At 28.8% G+C, this 23,314-nt stretch overlaps 1 protein-coding gene across 1 annotated transcript in view; it reads right to left on the reverse strand.

Moving 5' to 3' along the window:
• The window catches only part of LOC111626612 (CLIP-associating protein 1-like), a 156,998-nt gene that overhangs the window by 113,079 nt on the left and 20,605 nt on the right, over nt 1-23,314 (reverse strand). Inside the window, exons 5-7 of the mRNA XM_023370048.1 lie at nt 19,255-19,337; nt 13,824-13,888; nt 5,382-5,742 (exon numbers count right to left, since the gene is read on the reverse strand). Of these exons, the coding sequence (XP_023225816.1) occupies nt 5,382-5,742; nt 13,824-13,888; nt 19,255-19,337 (509 nt within the window). The remainder of the gene's footprint in view (nt 1-5,381; nt 5,743-13,823; nt 13,889-19,254; nt 19,338-23,314) is intronic.

The raw sequence follows: 23,314 nt of genomic DNA on the forward strand, positions 1-23,314 counted from the left end.
AAAGAATAATTTCCTGGATTAAATTCCATAATTTATTTCTCTGAATAAGTTTCATTGATAAAAAAAAATAAAATAACGATCTCAAAAATCAATAAAATAAAAGATCGTCGCCAAACTTACAATCTACAAAAATTTAAAAACAGAAATTATTAAATTTTCGATTATAGAAACATTTCGTGATGATTGTGCGCTAATAAATAAAATACAGTATATTATTAAAGTTATTTTGGTATCACCGTTGTTTCATCTCATAGTCATTTCATTCTGAAGTTTTATGTTATAGCTCTTTAGAATAATAATAAAGATATGTTCAAAATTTACATCTCAAAATTTTGGCTTCTCTAAAAATGAGAATCAAATCTTAGGAGTCTTTGGCAAAGATTTAAGAATTCGTGCAGGACAAAGTCATTCAAAATGCCAAAAAGAACTATTAAGCAGGCGATAAAAACTATTAAAATTCCATTGTTACTGGCTTAGTAGTAAATAATTTCATTTTTAAATTAAAGATCGTCATTAATATCTCTTTTCTATTACTGTTAATCATTTTTTATACTGTATTGCCAAAAATTATTGGAATAGATTTTCGAAAAATTAATTTTTAAACGTGACCTTAGCACCTCATAGTGAATGCTAATTTTATTTTCATTTTAAAACTTCTAGAAAAGTAGACAAACATACAGTAAAACAGCGAAATAAAATTAGGCATCTTTCACACTTAGACCCATTTTTATTGCTATTTTAATAAATTTGCATAATTTTATATTAAAATTCTTACCAAATAGTGCAAAATTTTTTCCTCTTAACTCCTCTATGATATATTACATTACTGTACTTCAAGGTTAAAAAGAATGTCAGTTTATGAAGACCTGTATAATTCAAAATTATAAATAAAAGCCTGCTTGCTATACAAGGCTTTCTATAAATAATGCAGCAGAAAAATTTCTATCAGACGAATTGTATATAAATAACATTTGAATACATAAAACTGATAAGTACTGAGAAAAATGATTAATGTGCATGAACCGCACAAAACCTACGAAAAATAGAGCTTAAAGCAAAAATTCAATTTGAAGTAACGTTTAAATCTGAAATCTTTTGTTCAAGAAAAAGTTACGCACGAATAAAATTTAGTAATTTGTGTAATTGAAAAGGATCACAATATTTAAACGAATAAATTTGCTCCGTCTCACTAGCACAATTGATGCATCTAATGCACGCTGTACATCACGTGATACGGAAATCACCAATTTTGCAGCGTTCAATTCAGTTTAAACGAAGCATAGAATGGAGGCCAGTTTGGATGCATTGTTCACCCAAAAGTGATGTTGCCCGATTAACTCCATCGTCGAGTACATCTCAACGACCACGACGCGATCTGACGAATCTTGGAGGTCAGTTTCTCATAAACTTTTATCGATATTAACTATTTAATTGATCAAGTTATATTTATACCCAACTTTACGCTCTTCTTAACGTTTGAATGAGAATTCCGAATGATATTCTTTTCTCTCGAGCCATTCGTTCATTTAATATTAACTCGAAACACATGTTAGGTTTAACAAAATCTCGTCTCTTTAGATTCGCTTTCGTCGCATTTAATAAAATAGTTGTTTCCGACAAAAATAACTATAATTTTTAAAGAGACGACATAATGGACCACCTATTCTCTGTATAAATATTTCTGACGTCACATTAAATGTAGCTTCTTCAATGTCAACTACTATGAAAATAATAACTGACGTAGCTGCAGTCAACATTTAAAAGGAATCGTCTATCATTAAACGTTGCTTCATATTCAAACTTGTTTATCGAACTTCGATCACGAAAATAAGTCAATTACCTTTATATTCGATTCGATTAAATAAATTTAAAAAAAAAACATTAAAAGAATGTAAAGAGTGATTCAGATATAATTTATTTTTCCAATAAAATCTCTGTCAATATTATTTTCATTTATTTATGTCGTAAACTTATTTTTATTAAATAAAATTATTTTCAAAAACAATTGATCGTTTGAGCTTGAAAGATTGGAACTTTCAGATGCTAAAACTTTAGAAGTAATTTCAATGTTATTTTTATTTTTTTTATTATAAATTGATAAAATTCAACATTACAAAATTAAGGGGAAAATATATATATGTAATATTCAATCAAGAATATTTTACCAGAATTTTTTGATAAATGGTTTTTTTTACATAGTTAAGTACTCATGCTATCATCATTTTTTAAAGATAAAATCAAGTTAATGTTTTCGTACAACCACAGATTATGTAATAATTTTCCAACCTCTACTTCTTTGGCTTTATTTTCCTTTTTATTTTTGTAACTTCAGTCATTTACTGAAAACGAAATAAGACATCGATAAAAATATTGTAAATTTCGTCAAAATTATAAACGGAACAATTATTATTATTAGTTTTATTCTTATTTTTAATCTCATTTACATAGTCTGTGGATAAGTTAACATATTTAAACATTATGCCTTACAAATTTTTAATATTTCAATTTTTATTACAATAAATTTTCACAACTTTAATTCCCATTGAGATTATAAAGTATCTACAAAACTAAATAAATTATTATTATTCAATCACAACTGCTATTTCGTATCCTAAAGATTTGGAAACAAAAATTATTATAAAACATATTAGAAGCTGGCGAATTCTAGATGAAATATGTCGTCTTCCTCAGACAAGACACAAATGAATTAAGATGGGACATGCCAACTCTCCCGAAAATAGCGCCTACAAAGTATTTTCAGAATTCTTATTATGGAAGGCGAAGTTATGCGCAAATAATTATTCGAAATTTTTAGTAAACTATAAAACCTATACACAAATTCATATTTCAGAAACTGAATAAGTTTTAAAGATGTTAATACAAATCAAATATATACGCTTAGAAACTAAATCTTATTTATATTAAATACAGGTTATATTTATCATCGAAATATACTTTTTAAGACATTGTTCTCTATATTAAAATTTACAGGAATGTCAAAAAGCGTCTAGACTATGGACGCTTTTAGATTAAAGATTAAAGAATAATTACTGCTCTTATCGGATTCCACTAGTAAATTAATCCTTTCGGTTACAATAAATAAATTTATCACTTTTTGTCATTTTTATCACGTGCTCTCGGATCATCCTTACTATTTCTTATTATCTATATTGTTGATATTATTCTCTTAGAGAACGTACCTATTTGGTGAGCCATCATCGGAAAGCAGCCATCCACTTTCTAAAACATAGCTTAGATAGGCCTAAAGATAGAACTCTCGAACGGGGTCACTGAGACGGTGTTTACACCGTCTGATGGCACCACTGCACTTCAACACGTGCACTAAGAATATTTTTTGACTAGCTTCTAGACATCAATCCAACATATGCATTGATAAAAAAGCGTAAATCGATTCCCCGACGTTTCAAATTCGCGAAATAAAAAATATATTGAAACTCCTAATACATTTGTTTAAATTCGGAAATAATGTTCGAAACTCTACTAAAAGTGGGTTATTTTTCATAATAAAAAAAATTCCCTTAACCTATACATACAAACAATTTCGAAATACATCTTTTGTAAAAAGTTATTCTGGCAGTAAATTTTAAATTCGCCACGTTTGACAGATTACGTAAGGCAACTCATCATTTATACTATTTTAAAAGAAAGGAGTTTAAAAAAAACACGTTTAGAACTGAGAAACAACAGATCTATTCCAAAAATGCACTGTACACCTAATAAGATCGAATTAAATAAATCCGGGGAGTTGTTCTGCATGTAACTAAAAGTTAGAGAGCTGAAAGAGATATTCTTGCGAATTATCATTGATTTATCACTTTATTACTGAGCGGTACGTTTAACCCGAGTAATAAAGTCACAGATGCCAAGCAATACAATTTATTCAATACTAAACACTTTCCAAAGTAATATTTTAGCTTTAGATTCAATTAACTGTAATAATTCCCTCTAATATTTTTGATTCTGCTGGGTTTAAGAGATAATAACTTTTAATCTTAATACAACTAAAATGTTACACATAAGTTTTGTATAGTGCTTAATGATTCTTTCAACCAGAAAATTAAATTAGTCCTATTATTAATAAAAAGTACAAGACTAAACAATCACTCTATAAACGATATCAAATACATAATTGTTTATATAGAATTTTTACGATGTTCAAACATTCTTATCTTAAAAGTTGTATAAATTATTTTTTAAAATACTGATGATTTTCTTCTCCTTTTTAATAGTAATGTATTCAGATTTTTAACGATTATATCCAAAAAAAGCCAGGCTTTAGCGAAAAGCGTTATGAGACTTAAAAAATGAAGAGATTTTTTAATGCTTCTATTCCTCAACAATAATCTTTCATTCATATCGCCAATAAAATTCAATTTTTCCTTCTTTCCGATTACGTGTGTCGTTTCTAAACTTGCATCGACTTTACCATTAAATCTTAATTAGTGTTAATTCTTTGTAAACGAACAGATTTATTCTATCTTTGATTTAAAAGCTGTTAAAGTGTAATTATTAAACAAAGCATTTTTACAAGGAAGGTAATCTGATTGACCTTGTGGGTTACCTTGACTATAAAACCGATAACAATAAAATAAAATGTCATCTAAGATTTATGCAACCAGGATGTTTTCGCGATTCCTAATTCTGTTATTTTAATAGAAAATTTATGTAAGAAATAAACAGGTAAATAAAATAAACTTGAACTACAAGTTCCCATACTTCCACTCGTTAATTTTAATTATAAAATCAAAAATTATGCGGATATTCATATTTCACATTAGTTCACGATGATTATTTCGGAAACCAATTTTTATTTAAAAACTAATAATAATAAAAGAATGACGTTATATTAAAAACGATGCGTATAATTTGACCTAAAAATATTAGTAAACAATTATTTTGCAACTTCTGAATCATTATTTTCAATATAAATATGAATAATTTAATTATAAAACATCTAAAAAAATTTCTATAATTATTCTTTCAAGAACATGAAAATTATTTTTGGATGTAAAAAATTAAGTGAAAAAAGTTTCACATAATCAATTTTTCATTTAATCTCTAAAATTCATTTATTAAATCTCACAAACAGAACTTGAGAGTAATAAATCAAATTTCACAAGTCGAATAAAGAATGAGTGTTGAAAAATTTTAGAGACACGACAGAAAAACCAATAATCAAACAAACAAACGATCCTGTAACTGACACTGAGACTTTGACAACTCCATAAATTATAATCGCATTTCTTTTTGTAACGAAAACGAAAAATTTCTAACGGAGAAAACATCGATATATCTAAATAAATCGATTAAATTTTGTACTTTTCCGCGATATCAGATTAAAAACAAGATATATGTTTTACCTTTCGTGGGGCATCCACAAGATCTGCGTGGTGATCGACTCTGATTGATCTCTGCCAAATGGATCATATTATCGAAAAGGAGAATCCAATCGGCATTTTCGTCCCATATAATATTAGTACCATTTGGAGAGATCAAAGAATCGTAATTCTTGCCGCCGCTATCCATATCGAGATTTGGTACGGTCTGACGGGACGGACTACTGTCTACCGAGGACGGCATGGTTAACACTGGCTTAACACTGATACAAAACTGTTCGGACACAAACACAACTCCTCCTCTTTTGGGGAACGGTGACCAATCGTTGGTGGCCTCGTTCCACGTGTAATGGTTGCTAAGCGACCGTTTGGACAGCTCAAGACGTTAACGGTGGGAGAACATATAGGACACGCCTGGTCATACTCGCTGCTCGGATTCATCACACCGACAACAGGCATCAATCTCTTGGCCAGCGATATGGGCAAATTACTTTGCTCGGCGATAAGTAACCTGTTCGAGAATGATGAGGATCGCTGCTAAATCGTGCTTGAAATTACGATAGAAAAGATTCTTCCTACGAACAAACTGTCAATATAACATTCTTTTACTCAAAGTAAAGTAAACAATCGATAGTAAAAATCTTTTTTGCTTGATAGTAATTATATTTGAGGGTTAGTGAAGCAAATCGATTTTAGGTAGCGAATATGTTTAAAATTAAAAACAAGTTTTAAAAAACGTAATAAACTACAAATTTATTTTATCATGATGATAAAAAGTTAACAAATTTCCCTTTCAGATAAATAATTTTATTCAAAGCTTTTATTAATTTGAAATCGTTTAAATATTTACTATTCTATGAAAACTGGAATTGCTCACTATTTTAAACGATGTTTAACTATTAGCAAATAAAATATTGATTAAGCGATTAATGAACTAAAACTATTCTATCTATTGATATATTATATCTAATAAATTAAATTTATGGCCCATTAAAGTGTTCTAAACCGTAAACGTAATATTAGAATGCAAATTCTAAACAGGTTTTAAATAAATTTGTTAATCAATAATTCGAAATTGTTTGATGTTTTTTATTCCAAGACGATGTCATTCAACGTAAAAATATTTTCATTTCATAAAGTAAAAAGAAAAATATATTTTTTTTAACAATCCTTCGTAAAAGAAATTTTATATTGTTTATATCATACTGCGTTTTAATTCAAGTGAAATATATATAAAGGGGATATTTATTCTATAATTTATTAAATTATTACTATTAAACGATCGAATAATATAATATAATTTAGATACGGAACTTCATTGGAACAATATCAAGAAATTAATAACGCTTTTAAGAAAAAGTATTGCATTTGGTATAGAAAAAATAACTTCGATAACTAAATTATTCAAACCGTGTATCTGTTCCTCTCAAATATTTCTATCAATAAAATGATTAATACATGTTCCATTAGTTATGGAACTCCAATCTTTCACATCACGATTCCTTTTTATATCTGTCATATTTACTTGGTGGAAAAAAGTTTATTAATACAGACTATTTAAAGTATCAAATGGAGGGGAAAAAATTGAAATTTGTTTATAAATATCTTCAAAGATAAAACTGAAAAACGAGTCAAAATTTTAACTTCAATATTCAATTTATTAGATATCTAATACATAATCCATTAAAATTTTATGATAAAAACCTTTCTGTATATATTAGTTAAAGAAAAATAAATATTTTAATTAATTGATGATTAAATGAAGTTACATGTGTATAGAGATGGGTGTAAACGTACTGTACTGTACATGTTTTTTTAATTATGCCCAATAAGTTCATAACACAAACTGTAATAATTCATATGTACTATTGTAAATAATTCGTAAAATAGTTCTTCTAACTATATTTTTAATAGATAAAATAACATCTACATAGTTTTTCAAAATGATTTTTTAAATGAATAGAATGTAAAGAAATGCAACTTGTAAATGAAAAAAAAAAACAATATATACAGTACTATTTATACAACTAAATTATAAGGCAATTTTTAATATATTTTGGAGAGATTCTCATTATATGAAGAATCTTTGATATGTAGAAAATGTAAGAAGACAGCTCACAAATTGTTCCCTGTGGCAATTTTCATTAGGCCCACCAGACCCAAGACAAGAGAAGCATTTACCAGTTGCAAAAATTCAAAACAACAACAATGAAAAAAATAACTTTATGCAGAAACAAGTTATAAATAAATTAGTGAAAATTAAATTTATGCAGGGACAAAATAAGACATCAACTGAGTAATAGTAAAATATGAATATAGTTTGCATGAAGGCATGGTAGTACTAACAATGAGTTTTCAATAGCAGTGCCATTTTCCTTTCAATATTAAAAAACTGTAAAAATACAATTATTGCAAAACTAAAATTATAAAATAGATCACTCTGTGGAACTATTGCTTGTAGTTTGGAGGTGCCTGCATATTATGGGCCTAGGGATACCTTACTTCTAAATTCACCATTGATTGTTCCCATATACAAATATATAAAGATTTTCATTGATAAATAACAGAAATAAGGAATATATAGTTCTTAACAATATAACATATTTAAGCAATTCCATTACTTAGGAATTCCTAATTAAAGTAGCCTGATGAAGACCTCGATGAGGTTGAAAACGTTTGCTAAGGTGTAAACACATACCACTGGAGCTGTAAAGGTTGTTTGAAGTGCTGAATTATAACTCCTCTAGTGTTGGAAGACGTTTATTTATTACTGGTATAAATATTTTCAAAGTACATTTGAACAAAAATTTATTGTGACCGACTTTCAATTATTATATGAGGCAAAAAAATAATTAAAGAATCAAACAGTTTAGTATGATCAACTTTATAAAATTAATTTATATCAAACAGTCATTAGACAAATTTTGACATAGGTAACAGCACGCTGCAATGAGTCACAATGCTTCTATGCATCATACATCAAAACTTCCTATTGTTTGTCTGATGATGCATGAAAATAAAGCATTATGAACTGAAATATTTTAAATGACAATCATTATTTACTGTTTAACTTTATCAATTTTCTTTTATCATACATAAGTGATGCAAAACATTATTATCCAAGTTAAACTAAAAGATATGTATGTGTATGCATATAATCTGTAACAATTTTTCGAATAGTTTTGCTTCATTTGCTACTCAAAAGTTCAAATTGTCAAATTATTAATATAGTCAGAAAGACACTGCAGAAAAGACTATAGAATAATTTAAACTTCGTCCATTTTTATATTCAATCAATAATCAGTAATATTCCATTTAAAATTTTATTTCTAGTCCATTACTTTGAAAATGTTTTGAACAAATACAAAATAAATTTTCAGAAATATTTATAAAATCGTAACGTATATCAATGAATTGGGATGAATCGAAACAAATTGAGATTATCAGATGAGAGAAAAATCATTTTGGAGGGCAGTGATTGATCTTTTCAAAGCATTCCCCATGGAATTCAATATGTTTTTTGCCATCCTTTTAATCAATTCTTGAAGACATTTAGTAGTCCATCCTTTGATATGTTTTTTCAGAATAATCTCCAATGTTTTGACCACTATTGTTATGGATGATAAATGGATTTCCTGTAACTCTGACTTTACTGCTGAAGTCAGAAGGTTCCAAATATTGGATGCATGGTGAATGTGCAATGCATGAGATGTTTTCTTGGTCAAAAACTTGCTCACCACATTAACAACATATGGACACACACTATCATGATATAGCTACCAACTACTGGCATGGAAATAGGGGTATTTTTTGCAATATAATCCAACTATGTTTGCAGAACTGATTTACCAATCACTAGACAGTATTGCCTACACAGTGACACAACATACAGTACTGATATACTATTCTTTGGCAACCAAAGTAATAGCTATTAACTGCCAGATGACAGAGCAGCTCTTGCATTCTTTGGATGGGAGATGATGGTAATTTCCTATCTATACTGGTTTATTTATTCTCAGGAATGAAGTGATGTAGCCAGGTTTCATCATCAGTGACAACTAATTGTGGAAATGCACTAGCAGACCAGACACTAGAAATCACAGATATCCGTACAGACTCCATTTTATCTTAGATCAGCAATTCCCAACCCGGGTAAGCGATAGGTTGTTTAGGGGTACAGAAAAAAGTTAGTTATTATGGCAGAAAAAATAATATATTATGTATCACAAACTAACAGAATTAAAAAATTATTAGGTAAAAAATGTTCCTTGCAACAATCACAAACTTTATTATTTCAAAATGCAAAAATAGAAATAAACACTTATGCTGCCAATTGTACAATTCAACAGATCAATAAATGTTGTGCAGTCGGTCAATGGTAGTGGGGATACCATTATGTGCGATTAGTGATTATGCTATGGACTTTTGATGCTGGGGTGTGTTACCATTATTATTATTATATCTCAACAACATCCCCACATGTTGTTTGAAACATAGCTAGTTTCTCCAGATTTTCTCTACAAGCTGTAATTTTTTCGTTATTTATTCAGTATTTTTATTAATTTTTTATTGACAAGACTAGGTCTTACTTATAAAATCGTACTGCCTGCTGTGTTACCAGCTTAGAGGTATGAAGGAGTACATGTCAAAAGTTGCAATTTTGCACAAAGTATTAGGTGCCCAAATCATGTGCGCATAAAAAAAAAACAGACTTGTAGGTACTCGGGGAACCGAGAACCAAGTCAAAATAAAATTCAAAATAACAACACTCTTTACAGGCAGTGTAATGTTTGCGCATGCATTGCTCATTGGGAAGTTGGAAATGCCAAGGGGGTATGCTAACGAAAAAGGGTTGGGAACTGCTGTCTTAGATGATTATAGACATAATTTGTTTCACACACACTCTAGATGTGAAGCCAAGCATTGTATAATATTTCCATGCAATTTTTTGGAAAAATACATCAATAATTGTTCTTCACAGTAAAATAGATGTGGAATTTATTAGTGCTATATTTTTGACAGGAAAAAATTGTTTGCAATTTGTTTTGATTAGCTCTTGTATGTTATATTTGAATAAGTAAATCATTTTTACTAACAGTTAATATTCTAGAAATAATTTCTATATTTTTATTATTAAAATTTTTTACTTAGTTTCAGTTTTTTAATTTGATTTTTATAAGAACTACAAAGTAAACATATTTAATAAACAATCTTCAGGAAAGCAATTTATCTCCAAATAATGTATTTTAATATCTTTTAGCCAATATTCAGTTAACATAAAACTGATAAATTTCAATCTAACTGTACTGAAAATTAGACAGAAACAAAGTCAAATTACAAAACAGAATTTAGAATGACTGTATCTATGTAACTGAACACTGCTGTACAAAAACAGAATTAAAAAGTCATTGTAAATCATCATTGAATGATTGAAGTTGTACAAAGTTAAAAGATAAATTGTACTGTGTTAATCAAAACAATGAAATATCATGATGTTGGAAATCTGTGTACAAACATGAGTGATTTATTATTCAATAATATTGTGAGGTCACATGATTTTCTATCACAGTTAATATTAAAATAGAAAACTAAAATTTTGATTTTTAGTCTGAAACAGGTCTTCCATACATAGCATGAATGTGGGTAAGAAATACATACGTGAGAGTGCATTTGGGAGGAAAAACAACTCATTTTTGTTAGCATACTGTTTATTAGAGAGAGAGAAAGAGATGTTACACTACCTCTGATTCTACATAGTTTAATAATAAAACTTCAGAAGTTAATCTGTGCTCTTGGCTCAATTGGCTGAATGTCTTCACACAGATCATTTACTTGACAGGATAGATAATCCAGCATGGACAAACAGTAGGATACATTGGGACAGGAAGTGTACATATTAAGTGAATAAGAGCACAAAGAATTGGCAGTTACTATGAAGAACATAGCATGGAATAAATAATCCATAAAAACACAGCAGATTGAGCACAACTAATTGAAAAAGCTTGATCAAAAAGTTCACCAGGTCTTTGGAACAAAGATTTTTTTTTATGAAATTTCTCTTGATTGAACATTCTGACTGGTTTCAGATCTCCATCCTCACATCCAAATTGGTCCCTTATCTGTTTCCAGAAGAAATTAGAAACCATCTTGAGTCATGGGAAAAGTCAACATTGAAGCTTAATTTGACACCAAATGCAATCTCAACTAGAGATGTTTACTGATCTTAGGACTTATATTGTCTAAATCAAGATGTTTGAATAATTGTTGAGAAAAAGTACACAAACTGTACATAAATTCACCAGAAAGTATATAGTTCAATAGTATGGTATATTCCTTTGCTAATTTTTTTGCAAAGATGTTAAGGTAACGGTAGAATGCTCACCAATCTTGCAATATTTGATATATTCATTGTTATAGATTATAGAAAAATGTTTTAATTCATATAAAATAATTTTAATTATTAAAATTACTTTTCCTAAATGAAGAAGCCTCTATAAATATAAAAACTTCCTCAGTTAATCAAATGCAAAAAACATATATAACAACACAAATTTAAATTAAAAATTGCTTTTTATGAATAGAAATATAGTTTTTGATAAAAATTTAAATAAATAATCTACACATACACTTATGTATAATATATACACATGCAGTTAGGTCCTCAGACTCATAGATAAAGAAACAGAAAACTATTAAACACTTAACTTTATTAAGTAAAAGAAGGGTTATCTGAACATCTAATATTGGAAACTTTGGTAAATTTGGAGGAAAAGTTACCTAAACTGTACTGTACATATAAGGATCAATAGGAACAATTTATATTGGAAAAAAGTTGCTATCATGAATTTTGAATTATGAAATATTTTCTTAGAAATCTTTATTGGAAAAAATAATCTAAATACACAACACGTATATTTTTGATGTATCTGTACCGAATGTATCCATGCATGCATTAAAAATATATATAAATTATATTTAGATTGTATTTGGATTGTATACAGAGTATGCAATAAAATATGTAGCCTTATTTATATACTTTTATTCTCTTCATTTGCTGTGCTAAACTGGTGTACCATTTACACAATATTGGGATCTTTATGAACAGTCTTACACATCTTATGATAATAGATATTGAAACAATTGTTTTTGATTCCTATTTCATAGTATGCTTTTAGCTAATATTGCTGAAAAAAGTTGCTAACTTGCAACTTATAGATGAACTCACTTTTTTTAGTAAATATTTTTTGTTTATTTCAAAACAGAAAAGTTTCAAAAAGTCTATCACTAAGTAGAATGTTTATTAGAAATACTCCTTGTAGTAGAACATTTTGCATGTACAGTATAATTGCTTGAAATTAAGTTACTGAAAGATAACAAGCAATTATTTATTGTGACATCATCATAATGCCAGGCTGAAATTTTTAATCATATTTTTAATTTATTTAATTTAAAATATATGCTCTCTACCTCAAATTATTATTAGTGTCATGCCCCTGTACATCATACTTTTCCTTTAACAATAGAGTTGTACCGCATCTATTAACAGCTTTCAGAGGAAGTTTTGAATTGAAATAACATGACTTCTGTTTCCATCCGAAGTTCATATTTCGTTAATTGAGGTCTCCTCCCCTAATCTTTCTGTATTTGGTCTTGGCTTTCATCTATCTACCACCTTTCTCAAGATTAAGAAAAGACAATAGATAACAGTGGGAATTCATAGGGCTACAATTTTTTCAAATTGCAGCCCAATGAAACAATATTGGCTTTTATATAGAGGGAAGGTATTTGAGCAGACCAAAGAAAGCACATCTTCCAACTTGCTCATAGTTTCCATTCCAGATTGTATTATTTTTTCAGAATGTTTAAGTAAGCCTTTCAAGAACTAAGACCTAGTGAAAAAATAGCATAACCTATGCAGCAAAACCTCTCCAAATGGGACACATGTGGTGCAAGCAAAATATACCCCACTTAGTGAGATGTCCCCACTACAGAGGATCAATTTACATATTTAATATACTGCTGCAGAAAAAAAAACCACTAACTAAAATGGAGATATTGCTATAACACTGCAACAGGTTCTTACATTTCATTACATTTCATGGAAAAAGTTAGCAACTAGAGAATGCTTTACATTCGCTTGCCTTTAAATGTACATTCAGTTATATTTTTTGCAACACATAATTTCATGTAAAACACCTGCTCCATCATTTGAGCAGCTCCATGCACAAATGCATACAGTTCTAAATGGATAATATGCTGCAATGCATCTTGGTGGTTTGATATGCTGATTGAATTTCTCTCATCTCATCTTTACCACCATCCTCTTATGAGTCTTCAACAACTATGTTCAGAATGTTGCTTATGATAGTATTATGATCTTCACTGCTGTTACTGTAAACTTCCAGTACATTATCAAATGAAGTTAGTGCTGTAGGATCTATAACAAATGTTGCTGACAGCTTTCACCTCCTCAAATTCTTGTTCCAGTGGACTTGTTTTTTCTTCTTCTTGATCAGATGCAGGTCTGAATCCTGTATGAACAAAACATTTTAAATTGTCTTAGCAGGAACAGCTTGTCATACAGTATGCATCAAGCAGATTTCATCAATGACAGTTATGACTTTCACAAATTCAGCAGCGATCTTGCACTGTTTTGCTACATTAACCAGCTTCTGAATCAATTGCTTCCTGTGTTATGATTTGACTATAATGTCCTTATCTAATGGCTACTTTTCACTTGTTAAATTAGGTGGTAAGAATTGGAAAAACCCTGTTTAATCAGCATTGGAAACATTCTTTGATATGTATCCCTCAGTTATGCTGAGTAGCTTCTTCCACCAGTCCTCCATAGAAACTGTCAGGGTAGAATCATGTAAGAACACGATTCCCGCCTTTTTTAAACTGGTAACGGCCAACAAAGACCATTGAAGAGGTGACCGTTGTGTTTAAATTAGTGGCGCATGCATCTCAAGTCAGAGATGGTTAGCCAGGGCAATCCCTGGCTAACCATCCGTCATGCTGAGGACCTCCGAAAGAGTACCGACCGGCGATTGGTCGACGGAAAATCACACCACATGGCATATTTGCAAGGGCTAAGGCCCGGTAATCGCTGATTGGTCATCCAGCCCACTTTCCATGGCTATATAAGGTTGATGTTGAAGCGGGAGATTCAAGTTTGGTTTTGGGAACTTCAGGTTGACATCAAGTTTGTCAGACATCTTCAAGTAAGCCAACAAGCTAATCGAAGTTCATCCAGGGATGTCAAGTCATCCAGAAGCCAACACAAAATTGCTACTAGTATTCATTATACCAAATCGTTGCAAGGTGCCTTCTCGATGAACCAGACCACCATATACAAACTGATTGAACTATCTTATTTTCTTAATGTTATCAGCACGCCGAGTTGGATGTCAATCAAGTACATATTGTACATTTTAAACTTCACTGCAACTGTCAGCATCTGCAGAGTTTCCACACACTTTTAAATGTAATGCAGTGTAGCTCTTTAAAATGTTGCAACCAACCACTGCTTGCTTTGAATCCTTCCAATTTAGGATGCTCTACAGTCTTCTCTACACTATACTGCAGTAGTGTTCCACTTATGGAAATGTTACTTGCTCAAAAGGATTTAAAAAAATTCTAGAACATTCTCATCCAAACTGTCATGGATTACATGCAACATGTAACCCATGTTCAGTTTGGATTACAATTGTCCTCTCAAGCATGCCTTATTGCTGCCTTATTTTTACTGATACAGGATACACTTGATTTTGAAATGTGATTTGCTGATGATTCTCCTTTGGCTAGTCTTTGCAACTGTGTGGAGAAAATCATAGCACAATTGATCTATGATTTTCTCCAGTTGAATAGGTCATCCTGTTGATTAAAGAATAGCAATGCCAATTAACCATGTGAAGTGATCTATAATTCAATTAGAAAATAAAAAACATCACTTCTAAAATATCTTCTGCATAAAACTCTTACAATTTAAAAAAATAAATCAACCAACCAACCAACCAACCAACATCAAGACATTTTGCTATCATGTTTCTATACTTTAAAATAATATTTTTTCTGAACTTCTCCACAACACCGTGTTAACGCAAAATTAATCAACCACAAACCTTTACGGTGCGAAATTAAATACAAAAATCCGGTTAAAAAGTTCCCACAAACGTTTTCGAACCCACCTGAAGAAGAACCTAAGTGGGTTCGAAAACGTTTGTGGGAACTTTTTAACCGGATTTTTGTATTTAATTTCGCACCGTAAAGGTTTGTGGTTGATTAATTTTGCGTTAACACGGTGTTGTGGAGAAGTTCAGAAAAAATATTATTTTAAAGTATAGAAACATGATAGCAAAATGTCTTGATGTTGGTTGGTTGGTTGATTGGTTGATTTATTTTTTTAAATTGTAAGAGTTTTATGCAGAAGATATTTTAGAAGTGATGTTTTTTATTTTCTAATTGAATTATAGATCACTTCACATGGTTAATTGGCATTGCTATTCTTTAATCAACAGGATGACCTATTCAACTGGAGAAAATCATAGATCAATTGTGCTATGATTTTCTCCACACAGTTGCAAAGACTAGCCAAAGGAGAATCATCAGCAAATCACATTTCAAAATCAAGTGTATCCTGTATCAGTAAAAATAAGGCAGCAANATCACAAACTTTATTTAAAAATTAAATATTTCAACAGGAAAATGCTGTTCTAATTGTATATATATCATATTTTTGAGCTAAAAAATATTTCTCTACACTGACAAAAGACTTTAAAAATTGTTTAAGAAATTTAAACTTATAAATAATCATTTAACACTAAAAATCTTAAGATGCCAACTCAAACACATCAGTAAGATGCATTTACAGACAATGTTCATGATCTATTTCTGACTATCAGCAAATATGACCAAAAAGTGTGATTTCATCTCATCAAACAAAATCAATCATTCTTTTAGATTGCAACTTTTCAAATAAGCACAATAATACAAATTGAACCATAATATAAAAAAAAATTTGTTCAAAAAGTTATTACTAGTCTTTCTAAATGACAAATGCTATACCAGATTAACTGATAAATTAGATTTACTTAAGCTTATAAGCAGAAATTTTTTGTACATCATTACTGGAAAAATCAAATTTAGATGCATTATAGCATCAAATATAAATATATTGAACTCATCATTTTTCAAATGCATCTATATAACAAATTTTTTCATACAGAAAATTAAGCCCAAATTATATCAATGGTCAGATTTATTATCAGGATATGATTATGCTAGTTAAATGTACAGACAATGTAATTTGGACTAAAAGGTGAATATGAAGTCACCAACTCGTATTAATTAAATGTGATAATTAGAAGTAAATTAATTAATTTAGATTAATCTAGAGCATAGTTCAAACCCACAAGTTCTGCTTCCTATGCAGATGCATTGTCAATTACATAGAAGTTGCAGGTTCTATTCCCACTCTAGACCAATCTTTTCTTCCAGCATACTCCAAATTAATTAATTTAATTCTAATTATTAAATGTAATACAAGATGGCAACTTATTCCCCTACTTTTAGTGAAATTATGTAATATCTGTACATTTATTATTGTGATTTATTATTTGGAAAATAGCCAAATTATAGCACAATCATAAATCATAATAAAATTTGATAGGTTTATTTTTGTTCCTATAATCCTTGCTAATAAACCTAGCAAATTTTTTCATTAGCAAAACTTATAAAAACAAATTATTTAGTATCAACTGAATATTGGAATTGTGAAGTTAGCTCTAAGAATTTGGTTTTCAATTTTCAGTCTCCTGAATAGTCAGAAAATTTGCTATTAACAAAAATGTTAAAGGAATGAGATTTGCACAGTAGCATTTTGTAGTGGCACCTTGTAAAATGATAATATTGAACAACAACATGTTGAATAGATGCTATTATCAGATGTCACCAGTAAAGAATAATAACTTATTTGATCCTAGTATTAAGTTTTAAGTAAAAATTAGAATGCACATTTTTCTTTTTAATAAGAAGAGTTTTATGGAATGTCAAGTTATTTTTGTTTGATTGAAACTCTACAACTTTGTATGATGTGTGGTAGAAATCTTTTAGTAAAGATCTGAACTTTGAAAATACTATAAATTTTATTGAAAAAGTCAGTAAATATATACTAGATACAGTATCTTCAGAATAAATGGTTAAACAAAGGCTTATTTCATCATTTAAAGAAATAATAATAAAATATTCTGACCTAATATGATATATAAGAAAGAAAAAGCTAAATATGTTTCAAAATCTAAAATTTATAATTCATCCTGTAGCTAATTATAATATTAATAACTTATAATATTTACGAATCAGTTCATTGTACAGTATATAAAAGAAAGTTGTAGTTTGTTACAAAATACAAGAAAATGATAATAACGTAACGCATTTCATTTTCATTTCATTATTATGAACTATTTAAAAGTCAATATAAAGTGAAGTCTTAATTTTTTTTAACTCTCTCACATGGAGATTTATAAAAAAAAAATTAATTAAAAAATAAAAATACTTTAAAAGAAATTAAATCAATTGTTAAAAAGCGAAATATCAAGCACATTTAAACTAATATTACACCTACAAATATTAATTGAATGTAATTATACATTTGTATTAAATACAGACCAAGTAACTAATTTTTTTTGTATTCATATATGTAAGGTTTTTATATGTTTAGTAAATTTAATAAAGACAAAAGAATTTATAAAATATTTAACTTTTAAACCATTTTTATGTAACATATGATGCATAATTATGTTAATATGATTTTATAATTATTATTATTATAAAAATGTTTTGATTTGATTTCTTTTCTTATATATAGTAATTGATATCTTATCTAATTCATTTTATATAGAATTATAGCAAATTTTACATTAAATGAAGAGATAGAATTTTTTAAATACCTACATATAAAGATTTTTAAAATGTTATATAAGCAACTGCATTCCATATTACTAAATTAAAATATTTTTGAAGAAAAATACAGAATATACAATGAGAATTTATATTAAGAAAGTATAAAATTTAAAAAAATCTGAAACCCTCATTAGTTTGTAATTGTCATTATAAAATAGAATGCAATATCAAATTGGACAATCAGCATATTTTCAAAAGTTACAGGATTATTCCATAGCATATAATTTTTGTACCCTGTTATTAATTCATTCATATTGTTTTAAGAAATATATAATTTAAAATAATATATATAATATATGATAGAAAAATATTTCTATCATATATTAAATCTGTTCTCTACATAGTACTAGACATGTCAATAATAAAAAATAGATTTAGTAAATACAGCTGTCCCTTGATAGTCCGACATTTTGTAATCCGACATGCTCAGTAGTCTGACGCACCTCCCGTCAAGGTTCCCATTACATGTCTGCTTGCACAGAAGCATGTCGCAACATGAATCTCCCCACCCAATTTTTACATGATGACACACATTTCGTGTGTTTTCCGGGAGTAGTTCTGTTCGAACAGTTGGAGTAGGGAATATTGTAGGCTACTGCTAGCAAAACAATGCCAAATATGTAATCACTTTCGGTAATCCGGACACTTTTGGTAATCCAGCACCCCTTTGGTCCCGTACCTGTCAAATTATCAAGGGACAGCTGTACTTTAAAATGTTGATCTGAAATATAACAAAAAACTTATACAAATTTAAATATATTCTATTAAAAAAGTCTCATTTAATTGATTTTTCATAGAGGAAACAAACTGTTTTTATATTAGAAAGAAATACATTATTACTGAAAAAAATCAGAAAGAAAATTTCTATGCAGTATTTACAAAACTTTATTTCAAAATAATTAACAAAAAGTTAAAAAAAAATTATACTGCTTACCACTAATACTGTCTCCAGAAGCTGAAGGTAATAAACCAACTGTATTTTGAACTTGATCAAATTTTGCAAACAAACTTTGAACTCTGAAATTATTATTATAATATATGCATATTAATATAAAAGGTAATCATTAACACTAATAATGGTAATAACATTTTTAATAATAAATAATTAAAAATTTAATAGTTAAAGAAAAGTTTGGTTTATTCCTCTTGATTTATGTGTATATATGTTACCGCTAAAGCTCGAAAACTCGTTAATCTGCAGATTAACTAGCGTGTTTCGTTAAAGTTGCTAAAATTGTTCTATTTCTCAAATTACCTAGGTAATGTGCAAATTATCTAGGTAATCTGCAAATTACCTACTAGACACTTGGTAAAGTGAAAATAAGATCTTTTCTGAAACAACGGCAACGTTTCTGTACACTTAAATTAACATAATGTTCTTTATTTTATTTTCGATATCTAAAGAATCAAGTTAATACAATCAAACAATCAACAAATTAGTTGATAGAATCAATCATCAACCAATTAAAAAACATACAAAAAATCAAACGATTTAAAATATTAATACAATTAGGGAAATTATTATATAGATAACCACCTATGGAACTTCGGGACTTTGAGTATCTATCTGAACTGAGGGGACCGAGACGACTTCAACGATACTCTACTTTTGGACCGAAGACGAAAAATAATAAAGTTATCATAATTTTTCTGGTGATTGCATGATGTAATTGTGCAGTTAATGTTATCTATGGTGAGTAAAATGGCGGCTCGTCTCTGATTCCAGCAAAGAGAAAAAAGCAAACAGTGGGGACGCACGTTCTGTCCTAACCTAAGCTATTTTAATAAATTACCATAATTATTACCAACCAAATTATTAGAATAGGTTAGGTTAGGTTTTAACGTGCGTCCCCACTGTTTCCTTTCTTCTCTTTGCTGGAATCAGAGACGAGCTGCCATTTTAGCCACCATAGGTAACATTATCTAATTGTGCAAAGATTGGTGACACTTTGAATTTCATAGCAATTGGTTTCTGCAACAAGCACACCTATTTGTGGTACATTTATTTGTGGCAAAGATCACTTTACCGAGTGCCTAGTAGGTAATGTGCGGATTACCTAGATACTCTGCACATTATCTAGGTAATTTGAGAAATGGAACAATTTTCACAACTTTAACGGATCACGCTAGTTAATCTGCAGATTAACGAGTTTCGAGCTTTAGCGGTAACATATATGTTAATTTTCTTTAATAATTATAAATTTTTAATAAATTTATAAATTTTCTTTAATAAACAAATAAAAATTTCAATTATTGCTTTACTTATTGAATACATTGTATATTTGTTCATCTAACTGTTTAAGAAGACAAAAGAAATTATTATTATTTTCCTGAAATATGTTGAAAGATGTTAAATGCCTGTCTTAAATTTTTATGATTTTGAAGCATATGAAAATGAGTAGATTATTTGTCACTTCAAATATTTCACAAGAATACAGCAATAATAAAATCCATTAAACATGAAAATAAAGTTTGTTAAAAATATCTGTCTATTAACATTTCTTATGTAAAGGTTGCATGGATCAGATAATAATGGCCCTATATTTGAATGCTTAGACAACTGGTCTCAAATGGATATAACAGTTTTTACTTTTTATCTGTTCTGGCAATAAAAATGGTCATAATGGTTCATTAGTTTTCATTTGTAGACACTTATTAATCTAAAGGCTTGGTTTGCTATTTAGGTCCCTAACTAATTGTCTGATTTAGTAAAGATAAATCAGCTCCTCAAATCTCAAAAAAATAAAAGGCATCTAGTTAACTGTTAAATAACTTTACTAGCATTATGAATTATACAGAATTCATGTAAAACTTATGTAATAAAATTTATTAATTACTGTTAATTAGATATGAGACATACTGTCTTACAATGAAACATAAGTACTATGGCTCAAATTCAAATGTCATTTTAGGTATGTAGGAATGTCACCTTTGTCTTTTTAAGTTTTCATAAAGAAATTGCTGTTGTCAAAATAAATAAGGATGTGAAATTTATTGAAAACTTATTCAATCTGCTTTACATGTTTAGCTTTCAATATTACTTACCCATGATTATAAAAAATGTAAACGAATTGTCTGAATAAAAGTAACATTCCTTTGTAAAAATCTGGAAGTATGTTTGAGAATTACTAAAATTTAAAAAAAAAACATGAAAATAGAAATAAAACTAAAGCACTGTAATATCTTTCTCAAAGTGTCTTATATACACAGTATGATATAAATAAGTCACAACTTAAACTGAGAAACTTTTTATTCAACTGCTGAGCAATCATCAACTTGTTATACCTTCTTTCCAATCTTTAACTTCAAAATCTACTTTTCTTAATTTGCTCTCTACTGAAAAATTTTTGTAACAGGAAATTTTCTGTCCATTATAGTAATCTCCATGTTTATATTTTCATTGGGGCACATACCAATATCAAACCATTGTTTAATACATAGTTTAAAAGATATTCATATGTATACATTATCCTTAATTCATACCCACATTGTTTACATTTCACTAGCACCACTACAAAATGAGGTGGTTGACATGGAAGAAAATAATGTTTGTGCACAATGTATTTTATGTTATATTTACCATGTCATAATTATAAACACAACATTAGATGGCATTTGTGCATCCAAGCCAGTTATGTTGTAAAAATATAAAAAACATTTTAAATTTTCTAATGTGATCTAGGGTATGCTCTTTATCAGTCATAGACAACAGAATTTAAATCTAAGGGAATTTATTTAAAGATCAATTAATTTCTATTTAAATTTTATGTAAATTTATTTCATTTATTAATAATAAACACCTCAAACTTTTCAGCATAACACAGAATGAATGAATATTCTGCTATGGCTCCTCTTTGCTGCTAGCCCTGTCTTTGTATGTAACATTGGATACTTCTTGTAGAAGTTTCAATCATTTTAATGATAAATCCAAATTGATTTTTTTAATGCTGATCATAATTAACAGATACTAACTAGAAGCAAGACTGCAAATACATATATGAAGCAAAACCACTATGGCCGACAAACACCCAGCATGTTCTTATTTGTGCATGTATAACTATGACAATACATCAACATCAATAAAAGATCAAATATGATTAATTCCTCAATTTTATAAAGTTCTAACGCAAAACTTTTCTTATGCTTATACTGGTACATTGTGAATAAAGTTATAATGGACCTTTTTATAATGTAAAGTATATTGTGTGCAAACTCTATTTTAGAGTTTATTTTTAGGCTTAAAGGCATCAACTTATATCTAAGCATATAAAATAAGATCAACTTGATTTCAACTTGATTTTACTCAAACAAAACATGAATTAAAAACTACAAAATAAGTTTCTAACAAAAGAATAACATCTCACATATGCAATAATGTGTTAAATTTCACAACTGTTATAATTAAATCACATATCTATGTTAAGTAACAACAGCTGTTAAAATTAGGCAAAAATTTTGTTCAATCCAATATAATCTTTGCTTGTTACCATGGCATACTTATTGAATGCCATGGACTTATTGTAACCATGGCAACAAAATCTAAAAAGAAGATTGTAATATGAATGATTGAGATGAAAAAGAACTTATCACAAAGCAGTATGTGTGTGGCAGATCTGAAAGCCATGTTTAAGATGCCAAAGTCATTGTGTTTGTTTGTTTGTTTGTGTTTGTCAATTTTATCAGTATCTAAATCAATTTATGTTAAAATCTCTCATATTATACACTGTCAGAAATAAACATAACAACACCAAAAAGGAAGTTTACTAGATTAACAAAAATTACACAGAATATTTATCTATATGATTTATTAAATTGATACAAGTATCAAGGGCAGAACTCACAGGATTTGTGTACAATGCCACATCAAATGCAAATTACAAGATTGCAATAGACATGAATAGAGCTATTTATAAGCCTTAATGTCACTGTGAAACACTGTGGATATTAGCTAAAATGTACAAAATACCTCAAAGGCATCAACAAACTGCTTATCA

The sequence above is a fragment of the Centruroides sculpturatus genome, unplaced genomic scaffold (genome assembly GCF_000671375.1).
Source record: "Centruroides sculpturatus isolate CEXI.00-Female unplaced genomic scaffold, Cexi_2.0 scaffold362, whole genome shotgun sequence".
NCBI lineage: Eukaryota > Metazoa > Arthropoda > Arachnida > Scorpiones > Buthidae > Centruroides > Centruroides sculpturatus.